Here is a 12,183-nt window from a genome sequence, read left to right as displayed (position 1 = left end):
TCAGCACTTTTGGGCTGTGCTATTCCATGGCTGCTGCTGAGATAGCAAGAAAGAGACAAGGATGAAAGGATGACTGGATAGACAAGAGTGGTGGTCCAAATACTAGTACAAAAATTCTTCTGTAAAGAATGAGAAGAGGACACTTCCATATCCAAAAGATTAGAAGTTTAGTTTTAAAAACTTAGTTTCTCAACCTAGTTGGTAAGAATTTGGATTCTCCAGGAGTCTTAATTATTTTGATGGAATAATCTGATATAGCCAGGAATCTAAGGTGGATAATTCTAAATAAAATATTGTTTCCACAAACACAAACCTAGTAACTTCTATAAGTTTTCACCGATTATCAGAAAACTTTTGAGAAAGCCAGTAAAAGAATGCAACCATAGAGTTAGTTCACATTTCAGGATTTCTTCAAAAACAGTCATTCTGGGAAGGTTATTCAAAGTATCAATGTTTATCTCATAATAGGGAGAAACAGACAAAAGTCTTAAATCACTCTGCTGGTAACATAAAACAGAATATGAAAATGTGGGAAGGAAATGAAGAGGGAGATAAGAGGCTAAGGAGGCACTACTTGAGAAAAGAAAATGGTAAGAATAGAATAAACTGGGAAAAATCATATGCACATTGTGAAGACCTGAAGACTAATCAAGAACTCATTCATGCTAGTACTAAAGAAACATTAAGAAAAAGTGAACAAAAACTGTAAGATTGTCCCCTCTAACATTTACTAAAGGAGTTTTGTTTACTTTGATAGAAGGAACTTATGAAGACATCTAGAAGGGAAAACAAGTGTACGCTTACAAATAGAATGCACACTAGCGTTTTTACACACAAAACTGGATGAAGAAAAAGTCCACCTTTTTATAATCTACTTAAAAACTCAATAAATCTGTTACATATTACTTACTCCAGAAGGCGTGGAATCCATCCGGGTCTATGCCTGGACCCAAAATGAAAAGAGCTTGGATTAAGTTATATTGAAGACAAACCGTAAAAAAACAGCAGTTAAATCAAGATTAGTAAAATGTGCTGAGTTTCTTCAGCAGCACAGACCTTATGCACCACACTTTCAGATTATCACAAAATGTTTTAAAGAGCGAATGATAAGCTTAAGAAAAAATGGAAATTATGTTGTGTTGTAAAGGAATCTGATTTTTGGAGTAGGTGTTTTCCTTGAAGCTATCTTTTGTAGGCCCCAAGTACCCAGAGGCATATGCAAACCTTACTCACCTCAACTGTAGAAAGAGAAAAAGAGCAAAGAAAGGAGAGTTAGCGATACTGATTAAATGAAATTCAACTACTAACACTAGTAATCTATATTTTACCCCTCACGCCATAAGCCATATAGCAGGGCATTAGATTGCTCCTAAAATTGCTATTTCTAACATTCTACCAAGAGATGTGTACAGAGGAATTCTTTTTTACGTATTTATACACATACCCAAAAAATGATCCAGTTGGATGCTCTGCTACTGTCTAACAAAAGATTTCCCTTTTTCCAGATGCAGCTAGTTGGTAAAGCTGGCCTTTCCATGACGAACTTCAAAGGGTTTTGAAATACATGATTTTGTTCACCTGGCAAGAATAACTGTTGGCCAAAATAAGAAATCCTAAATTCTGATCTCCTTACCAAAAGACATTCTTGGATCTGTATATTAATTTTACTTAGGGAAATGAAAGTTTGGAAAGAAATAAAGGTAATTGCTTGCTAAACATGAAATTTAGAAAGCCATTCAGAAAAGTATTAGAAATTGAGTAAGAAATTACCCTTGTGTAACTGAACAAAAATTAGGATAATAATCTTAATCCTCCGGAACTTCTGGATGAAGTAGCTGCAATAATAAATAAATGGCCTTATGAAGAAGAGGGCCTGACTGAAGATCTAGTCTCAGACAACTTCTACAACAGCTTGAAACTTTAACACTAGAACTAGAAGTGACATGGTGCATTAGAAGAGTGGACTGTACAGAGAAATAACAAGACTGGCACAGGAGGAAAGTAAGAAACAAGTGAGCCTAATTATCTCCTATAGACACTGCTACCAGATGCTCTTGGATTATGCTCAAAGTACCACTATGAGATTTAGAAATGGATACCAAAAGATCCTGTACCAATGACTGAGTTTTTTTCTCTCTGTACCACAAAGAAAAGACACTTCATATCTAATTCTGTGCTGAAAATCCAGGGGTCTTCACACACTGAGTTTCAGATATTCTGTGCATTTAATTACTGAGCAATCAAAATTTACTCTAGCCTTTCTATTTAGGCTGTTAGTTATAAGGCTTCACACATCACAGCAGAAAGGTACATCTAGGATTACACTGACAGATGTATTACTTAGAGGAAGCATATTCTTCAAGCTACAATGGTAGTATAATGAGGACAGCTGTTTGGTCTTACTTCATTTACTTTGACTATTCTAAAATGAATGGCACTGGATAGGAGAATGTAAAAGCTACTTAAATTCAACTGATGGTGTCAGGTTCTATTTAACTGCTTAAGTTTAAAAGAAAAAAAAAAAAAGAAGCAGCAGCATTTTGAAATATCCTGGAACTTTTACATGAGATTTGAAGATAAAGAAATAGGTTTTTACTTAGTGCCTCCTGGGTCAATTCTCATTGCTCTAAACATTGCTTCTTGGTGTAGGTCAAGACTTTTAGTGTCCCAAAGGTCAGAAAATTGACAAAGTTACTAAATATCTACTAGCTGGAGGAGTAAACCTACTAGTCAATGATAGACACAAAAGATAAGTAGAGAGCCTCCACATCAATGAGCTCCAGGAAGAATCACATGTTGTAAAGTACAACCTCCTGCCATAGGTAATGGAAGTGCTAGAATTCATGCATTGGGCTCCAGCTTTCATATCAGCATCTGGCTATCTGAGAAATGTGAAGCTTCAACGACTTCTAGATACTAGAAAGGAAAAGAGGCTCTCTGGATACTGCAAGGGTAAGGAAAACACAGAAAAAGCTTCTGGTACTCTAGTCTTCTCCCACAGCACAGATTGATAGATTTTGGGGGGGGGGGGGGGGGGAGGTGTTGTGAAAAATTCTAGCATTGATTTATGCTGATGAGATTTTGCCAGATGCCAGCAGACCAAAACCGATACTCAACTATTTCATTGCTGCCCACACCAATAGGAGAGATTAGTCTTGTTAATTTTACATTGCTAGCGGGCACAGCTATGAGGCACTGTGGAAACCAGGACTCAGGAAACCACAACCACCACATTGGCTTACGTTCAGTCGGTCATCTTCACAACAGAACTGGTTAGAAACAGTCTGGTTTTTTTATATGAAAGTTTGAATTCTGCAAAGAACTGATGTTCAGCCTCTGCATGCAGAGAAGGCTTCCCACTGGTGAGCAGGCACATGATTTTTTCCATCTCTACCCTTGATATGAGAATGCTTTGATGTCTGTGTTACCCTGAATAAGTTTGTTCAAAAGATATTTTGTAAAGATAGTCCATCTTTTCTGCTTTAATATACTTTTAATTTAGACAAGTTGCAATCTAGTTTCATTTTGGTCCTTTATTGGACACCTTAACCTCAGCCATAACAACACTTGAGCAAACTAGGGAACCCTAGGCCACACCCAACCCCTTAACCTTTTCTTAAGCAAATATCCACATTGAAAATAGGTGGAAGGCCAAAACCTTTCAGGACATTGGCTGATAATTAGCGACAGTAGTTCCTCTGTAAGAAAACTGTGAATTATTGCTTCCCAATTCTTGGAGACTAGGCTCCTCAACAGAACCCAGCTCCCTACTTTCACAGTTCATCCATTTAGCTCTGAATTATTATGCCCATTCCTTTGAAATGTTTAACAACAATTACAGAAAGAAGTGTATGAAATTCTTTGAGTCGCAAGCTGACCTTCCACTAGAATGTCAAATTTATCATTGTGCATGAGATTTCTCATGCTTAATTTCAGTGAAAGATTGCTTTTTGTTATGCAAGCACAAAAAGAAACCTCTTTTACACAGTGATTTCTTCCCCCATCCTTCAAAAACAAAGAGAGATGAAATTTGAAAAACAACCTATTTTTCATGTACTAGTCCTCATTGATATATATGAAAAAATGTTCAAAGTCTTGATCCTCCACTTTACAGCATGTAGGCAAACTACTGCACCCTCACAGAGCCCCACTGAAATCAACATGGCTCTGTGTGGGCACAACAGTCCACCCATATGATGTAAATTGCAAGATCAGGGCTTAAGGGTGAAATTGACCCCTGTACAGAGGACCAGCAAAAGGTCTGTGTACCACTTAAGTTCTCATAGGATGTAAAGACTGCTTTTGGACATTAACTGGGATTGAAGTGGTGCATAGACTTTTTGCTAGTCCTTGGCATAGGTGTGAATTTCACCCCACAGAAGTTAGAATTGAAAATGTAACTGACTGATTGAAAATGTGTTGTCCAAGCACAATATTTTAGGAATGTTTTTGAACACCGACTCGCACAGACATCTGAACGGTGTACTCAGAGTGTGTTCAAACAGTACAGTACTACCAACAACTGGATAGCATAATTCCTTATTCCTCTATAAATTAGAAAAGTGACACAAAACAGTATACACAATATTCATTTCAGAAAATTTTACAAACTGTAGTTCTGTCTACAAAGTTCCTTTCAATCTATTGTTTCATAACACAAAATGCACATGATAAAAGTAACAATTTCCAGAGGATATCAAATGTTCATATGTTGATTTTTAAATGCTTAGCTAATTTGTTTTCTATATTATAGAAGTAAAATATCACTGATTCATGTTAAACATAGGCTCCAATTTTAAGCATGTGATTAACTTCACACACTAAGTAGTCCCACTGTAGTCAATGGAACAACTCACTGCATCAGGTTAATATGCTGAAGTCTTCCCAGGAATGGGGCCTTAAAGAATACAATTATGTATTTCATAGAATTATAGTAAGTAGAATTGGGTGTGACTGTTTCTATTTCCCTTTTTATATATTCTTTATATATGCATGTTTGTTTTGTTAAAGACATTCAACTCTTTAAAGTGACTGAATTTTAAAACAATGACAGTGAAATGACCACATTTCTCAGATTCGTATATGAAAATAAGCGTTAGTGTTTTCACAAGTATCTGTAGAAACAATTTTTGAAGTGTTTATATTTATTTTACTTTACCTTTTATCCACAATAGGTTTCTGAACTTGACCCCTGGTAACCTTAACCCAAGATGACATTTTAATTCCTAGGAAAACAAAAGACATTGCATTTATTCTCTTCACAAGTGAAGTGAGAAAACAGTCTTAAAACAGCCATAGTACATTGCAATTTTTTTAAACTGACAGCTTGCAACTTGTTAAAAAATAACATTTAATAATCGAGCTTGTGGATCATCTCTAGTTGAGTGAGATCCCTTTGTATGTTTTTGCAGTAACCTTTGGACTTAACTATCTTGAGTAATTTTTTTTTTAATCATCTGTAAAAACCAGCTCCCTGTTCACTCCCTTTTCCAGATCATTTATGAATATGCTGAACAGTACTCGTCCCAATACAAATCCTTGGGGGACCCTGCTATTTACGTCTCTCTACTGCAAAAACTTACAATTTATTCCTACTCTTGAAGTTTCCTGTCTTTTAACCAGTTAGTGATCCATGAAAAGCCCTTCCTCTTATCCTATGACTGCGTATTTTGCTTAAGGGATTTTGGTGAGGGAGCCTGTCAAAGGTTTTCTGAAAGTCCAAGAACACTATATCCAGAGGATCACCCTTATCCAAATGCTTGTTGACACCCTCAAAAAATTCTAATAGCTTGAGAAGGCATGATTTACCTTTACAAAAGCAGCGTTGACTCTTCCCTAACATATTGTGTTCATCTAGCTGTTTGAATTTTATTCTTTACTATAACCTCAACCAATTTGCCTGGTACTGAAGTTAGGCTTCATGACCTGTAATTGACAGGATCACCTCTGGAGCCTCTTTTAAAAATCCAGCATTACATTAGCTATGCTCTAGTCATCTGATACAGAGGCTGATTTAAGTGATAGGCTACATACCACAGTTAGAAGTTCCGCAATTTCATGTCTGAGTTCCTTCAAAACTCTTGAGTGAATAGCATCTGGTCCTGGTGACTCTTTACTGTTTAAAGTATCAGTTTGTTCAAAAACCTTTTCTATTGACACTTCAAACTTGGACAATTCCTAAAACAGGTCACCTAAAAACAATGGCTTAGGTGTGAGAATCTCCCTCACATCCTCTGCAGCAAAGACTGATGCAAAGAATTCATGTAGCTTCTCTGCGATGGCCTTGTGTTCCCCGAGTGCTCCTGTAGCACAGGGGTGGGGAACCTACGGCCCTGGATCCAGCCTGCTGCTTCATTTTATCCGGCTCGCAGAAAGTCTCCGTGCTGTGGGCCGGAAGCCACAAGCCTCGGTGCCCCCCTGGCGGGGCTGGAGCCACGAGTGCCAGCTCGCCAGAAGTCCAGTTGGTTCCGCGCAGCTCCCAGAGGTGACCGGCATGTCCCCTGGCCAGAGCCCACACCCCGAATCCCCTGCCGCAGGTCGGAACCCCCTCCCACACCCTAACTCCCTCCCAAATCCTGCGCCCCTACCCCAATCCCCTACCCCAGGTCGGAACCCCCTCCCATACCTTAACTCCTTCCCAGACCCCACACCCCCACCCCAACCCAACCCCTTGTCCCAGCCCTGAGCCCCCTCCCACACCAAAACTCCCTCCCAGAGTCTGCATCCCAAACCTCCTCCCACACCCCAACCCCGTGCCCTGAGCCCACTCCCACATTCCAAATCCCTTGGCCCCAGCCCAGAGCCACCTCCCACGCCCCAAGCCCCTCATCCCCAGCCCCACCCCAGAGCCTGCACTCCCAGCCGGAACCCTCACCCCCTCCAGCACCCTAACCCCCTGCCCAGAGCCCCCTCCCACACCCTGAACTCCTCATTTCTGGCCCCACCCCGGAGCCGAGGGAAAGCCCAGAGCCTTTGCCCCACCATGCCCCCCGGGCTGAAGCCGCGACAGCTGGCTTGACCTGCTGCCAGGGGGAGAAAGCCCTGAGCCTTACTGCCCTCCACGGGGCAACGTGTGGCCTGCGACCGATTTTTTCTGTCGGTCGGAAAAAAGGTTTCCCACCCCTGCTGTAGCACCTTTATCATCCAGTGGCCCCTCTGACTTTTTGGCAGGCTTCCTGCTTCTGAAGTACTTAAAAAAAAATTGCAGTTCAAATTTTAAGAGCAACTAGCCAAGAACACAAAAACTTTCTTGGACTGACTAATCATACTTTTACATTTGACTTGCCAGAGTTTATGTTCTTATTTTTCTCAGTAAGATTTTACTTCCAATTTTTAAAAGATGCCATTTTGCCTCTAGCAACTTCTTTTGCTCTGCTGTTTAGCCCTAGTGACATTTTTTTTTTTTGGTCCTCTTACTGTTTTGGGGGAGGGGGTTGGGGGCGAGGATATTTAGCTTGAGCCTCTATCATGGTGTTTTTAAATAGTCTGCATGTTGTTTGCAGGCATTCCACCTTTGTGACTCTTCCTTTTAATTTCCATTTGACTAGCTTCCTCATTTTTGTATTAGCCCCCTTTTTAAAGTTAAATGCTACTGTGGTGGGTTTCTCTGGCAATTTCCCCCCTACAAGGATGTTAAATTTAATTACATTATGGCTGCTATTACTGAGTGGTTCAGCTATATTTACTTGTTGGACCAGATCCTGCGCTCCACTTAGGACTAAATCAAAAATTGCCTCTCCCTATGTGGGTTCCAGGACAAGCTCCATTCATTCATGTTCTCCCTGCTTCTAGTGACATACCTAGTCAATATGAGGATAGTTGAAATCCCCAATTATTATTGCATTTTCTGCTTTTGGAGACTCCCTGAGCATTTCACAATCATTGTCACCATTCTAGTCAGTAGTATATTCCTTCTACTAAACTCTTATTGTTCAAGCATAGAATTTCGATTCACAGAGATCCTATGTAAATTTGATTAATTTAAGATTTTTATTTTGACTCTATGCTTTCTTTTAGTGCCACTCCCCAAACAGCACGACCTACTGTGTTATTCCTATATATTTGAGCCCTTGTATTACCGAGTCACATTGACTATCCTCATTCCATTAAATTTTCATGATACCCATTATATCAACATACTCATTTAAATGACAGGCACTCTTGTTCACCCATCTTAGTATTTAGACTTCCAGCATTCATATATAATAAGCACTTGTACATTTTATCAATATGAATTTCAAGTCTAGTACTGAAAGGGTGACCATATTTCCCCAAGGGAAAGCAGGACACTGTGTGGGGCTGGCCTGAACCCATGCATGTTCTGCCGGACCCCAAGTGGTCATTTGTCCTGTTTGCTCTTACCAACTGATTAGGGCTTAAAAAAGGGACTATCCCAGCCAAAACAAGATGTATGGCCACCCTAAGTACTGGTTGCTTTGCAGCATAATTTCAGAAGTAACCAAGCGTGCAAAATGGTCTGGATAAGTGCACACTTGGATGTATTCTCAAAATATGGTTTATGAAAATAGCGTGACCTGATTACAGCAGCATTCTAGACACCAAGGCCCCACCTTGACAGGGGAAAAGGTGTATTTTTCTATCATGTTAGCTCAATTGAATAAGCCTAATACTTACAGAGGTGCCAAGTTCAATGGATCTCAGAACGGTGCAATATAAAAGGAGAGAAACAAATTGATGCATCTCTGCTTGGCTTAACAAATGGGCGGAAACATACAGTTAAAGAGAGAGAACTAACTGAACGGCAGCACTCATTCAATGCTCGCTAAAGAAAAGGCAAGAGCCCAAGCCCGTTACCGCGCCAGCCGGCTCCCTCCAGCCCTGAGATGGCTGCGGGTCGGGGGCGGAAAGGGCCTGGGGACAGAAGATGCTCTGCACACACAACGTAAGTAGAGGCGGAAGGTTTCACACCCGCCAGCTCTTCAGGGCTCCCCGCAGCATCCCGAGCTCGGGCGGGACCCAGGGACAGGGCGCACAGGGGACCGGGCCCCCCCCCTCCGCTGCGCCGGGCTGGGCTCCAGAGAAGGGCGGACAGCCCCTGCTCCAGCTCCCCAGTGCGCCCCCCAGCAGGCCCGCCAGCCAGCACCCCCGCCAGGACCCAGCCGACCTGCCCCGCTCTCGGCCGCGGCCCGGCAGGCCCTGGGAGCCCCGCACTCACGGCTGGGGGACTCCACGCAGCAGCCGCCGCCTCCGTTCCGCTTCTCGCGCACAAAGCAACGGCGGCCGGTTTGCCGGAGGCTGGCTGGGGCGAAATGGAAGCACCGCCCCTTCCCCCTCGCTGCCAGGAGAAGAGGGAGCATCGGGGCCAGCAGCGGCTGCAGCCTCCCGCCACAGTGGCCCCTGTTGGTGGTTTCGGGGAACTGTGCCCCAGAGAGAACCAGTGGGGCCACCTTCTCTCCTCCGCTCCCTGTGGGACCGTGGTTGCCATGGGAACCCGCCCCAGCACCCATCTCTTCCTTCCCCTTGTGGGACTCCACTTACCATGGGGACCCCTCCCAGCACCCATCCCTCCCCTTCTGGGGCCCTGGTCACCATAGGAACCCCTCCCAGCACCCATCCCTCCCCATCCCTCCCTCTGTGGGACCCCATTTACACTGGGGACCCCTCCCAGCTCCCATCTCTCCTCTCCCCCATGGGACCCTGACTTCCAACAGAACCTCTGCCAGCACCTCTCCTCACCCAGTTGGGTTCAAGGCAACTCATCTCCCCATTCCACTCTGTAGAGCCCTGGGTACCATGGGATACCCCTCAGTCACCTATCTCCCCCCTAACCCCCATCCCTTTGTGGTCCTGGTTACTGGGAGGGACCTCCCCTCCCATCTCTTCCCATCCCCTCTGTGATGTCCTGGTTTCTATGTAGGATGATTGTATATGTGAATAGGGATCAAATTTATGAATTTGTTGAGGTGCCAGTTTTCTAAAGTCGACATTTTACAAACTATATTTGCTCATTTGATAAACATTATAGCCAATATTTGAATGGAATTTAACTGGATAATTGCTCATTACTGAATCCATAGAGTGTTAGATTACTAATGTTAGTTCTAGATTATTTTTAGGTCAACTTTTGCCTTGAACAATACTTTTCAAATCAGGACACTTATCCAGATCCTCAAAGGTATTTAGGCTCCTAACTTCCATTGATTTAAATGGAAGTTAGTAGCCTAAATACCTTTGAGGATCTGGGTAAGTGTCCTGATTACAATGGAAGTTAGGAGCCTAAGCACCTCTGAGGATCTGGATCTTAGTTACTCTTAATCAATCTATATACTGTATTAATTGACCAAGAACCACTTTGGTATATAATCAACAGTTTAATAGATTAAGTTTGGATATTAGCCTACCACACACTATCTTGAAGGCAATGGACATAGATGGCATTGAGATCAAGCACAAGCAGTTATACCACAGAACAATAAAAATCACCAAGATTTCTTATTACGTTTACTTAAAATCATCAGTTATTCATTCTTTAGTATTTCTAATAATACATTTATCATACTTCAAGTAATTTGCCAAGGAGTAAAAACGTAGTTGGTCTTAAGGCACTCTTATGAATGGTGTCCCTGTTATTTCTAGTGTTTGGTTTGAAGGGTACTAGTTTAAAGCATCAAAAGAAATAGTTTAGAAAAAGTTTTCTTTGAGGTTCTCTTAGGCCAATTTACTTGGATTTACAAGGAGAAACATATATATACTCTCATAATACAAGAACAATGGGCCACCAAATGAAATTAATAGGTAGCAGGTTTAAAACAAACACAAGAAAATATTTTTTCACGCAACGCACTGTCAACCTCTGGAACTCCTTGCCAGAGGGTGTTGTGAAGGCCAATACTATAATGGGGTTCAAAAGGAGCTAGATAGATTCATGGATGATAGGTCCATCAATGGCTATTCACCAGGATGGGCAGGAATGGTGTCCCTAGCCTCTGTTTGCCAGAAGCTGGGATTGGGTGACAGGGCATGGATCACTTGATGATAATCTGTCTGTTCATTTCCTTTGGGGCACCTGCCATTGGCCACTGTCAGAGGACAGGATACTGGGCTTGGTGGACCTTTGGTCTGACCCAGTATGGCCGTTCTTATTGTTAAACATTGTTTAACATATTTTAACAATATAACAATACATTGTTAAAATCCCAAAATATAGTTTCTTGGGGCATCAACAGAAAGACTGCAGATGCAACAAGATAACTTTCAGTTACTTACATTAAAGAACACAGAGAAATACAATCTCTGAAACAAAGTTTCTTCTTAATCCTGGTAACCTTAAGAGAATGGAAAGGCTATTGGCTGGTATAAGCATCCAATAGCACTTACAGGGTTCTGCAGCTTCTTTGATGGGTTCAGCAAACTCTGAAGTTCCACATTGAGGTTCCACTGTTTCAGTTTTAATTGGAGGAGAGCAAGTCACTTATTTTGTACTGGACATTTGTCAGACTCACTTTTCTGCTCCCTCAGTTTCTATGCTACTTACCTTGATATCCAGTAGATGGCAATGGTGTATAACACGTGTCCTTTATCCTTTTCTTTTCGGAGGCCTTTTATTTTTTTTTTAATTTCAATTACTGTCTTTCTGAATTAACCCAGACTGTTAATTGGAATGTCCCCTTTAAGTAATTTATTTTAATATTTTAAATGCATACACAGAGTAGGTGCTTGTATCTTTCAATATTCTTTTTCATTCTCATTCCACACAATTGATATCACTTCTAGAATCTAACAATCATTTAGAAAAACAAAAATCTTTTACAGTTCCTCTAAATTTAGTGGACATAGTCCATACATTCCTTGATTATATCTCATTCATTTTTATTTTTTTCATTTCACATCTTTCAGGGCTTAAAACAGAAGAGACAATATACAGTAGTGAAGGAACAAGATAATTAATCATAGATAGAGAGATATCAAAAATTTCCAGTCAATTTCCCTGTGTAGACCTTAGACAATGTGTCTCACAAGTTTAAGGAGTGTATTGTTGGTCTTCTATTCTGGACAAACAGAGGTGGAGTAAACAAAGGTACATTTTTTTAGCCTTAGTTGTCTTTAGTGAGGAAAGAGTATTTCTTTTCTGATTTAAAGACCAGAAGAATCAACCTATAGTTATCAACAATATATTCATGTCATATTTGACATTTGTATATCTCACAGGACTCTCCAACAACA

The 12,183-nt window shown here is 41.3% G+C and overlaps 1 protein-coding gene across 8 annotated transcripts in view; it reads right to left on the bottom strand.

Annotated features, from left to right (window-relative positions):
* The window catches only part of LOC141996537 (uncharacterized), a 33,460-nt gene extending 24,158 nt beyond the window's left edge, over positions 1 to 9,302 (bottom strand). For 3 of the 8 annotated variants that reach the window (XM_074968638.1, XM_074968630.1, XM_074968633.1), the window contains exons 1-3: positions 9,176 to 9,302; positions 5,159 to 5,225; positions 911 to 943 (exon numbers count right to left, since the gene is read on the bottom strand). In XM_074968638.1, the coding sequence (XP_074824739.1) occupies positions 911 to 943; positions 5,159 to 5,217 (92 nt within the window). In that variant the 5' untranslated portion in view covers positions 5,218 to 5,225; positions 9,176 to 9,302. Of the gene's footprint in view, positions 1 to 910; positions 944 to 5,158; positions 5,226 to 8,634; positions 8,654 to 9,124 lie in introns of those variants that run through there. The other 5 variants (XM_074968631.1, XM_074968632.1, XM_074968634.1 and 2 more) reach the window with 5 other exon arrangements.
* Between the last annotated feature and the right edge of the window lie 2,881 nt (positions 9,303 to 12,183).

This window comes from Natator depressus, chromosome 12 (assembly GCF_965152275.1).
Source record: "Natator depressus isolate rNatDep1 chromosome 12, rNatDep2.hap1, whole genome shotgun sequence".
Lineage (NCBI taxonomy): Eukaryota > Metazoa > Chordata > Testudines > Cheloniidae > Natator > Natator depressus.
Note: the sequence above shows the minus strand (reverse complement) of the source record. Positions and strands in the feature narration are given on the sequence as shown.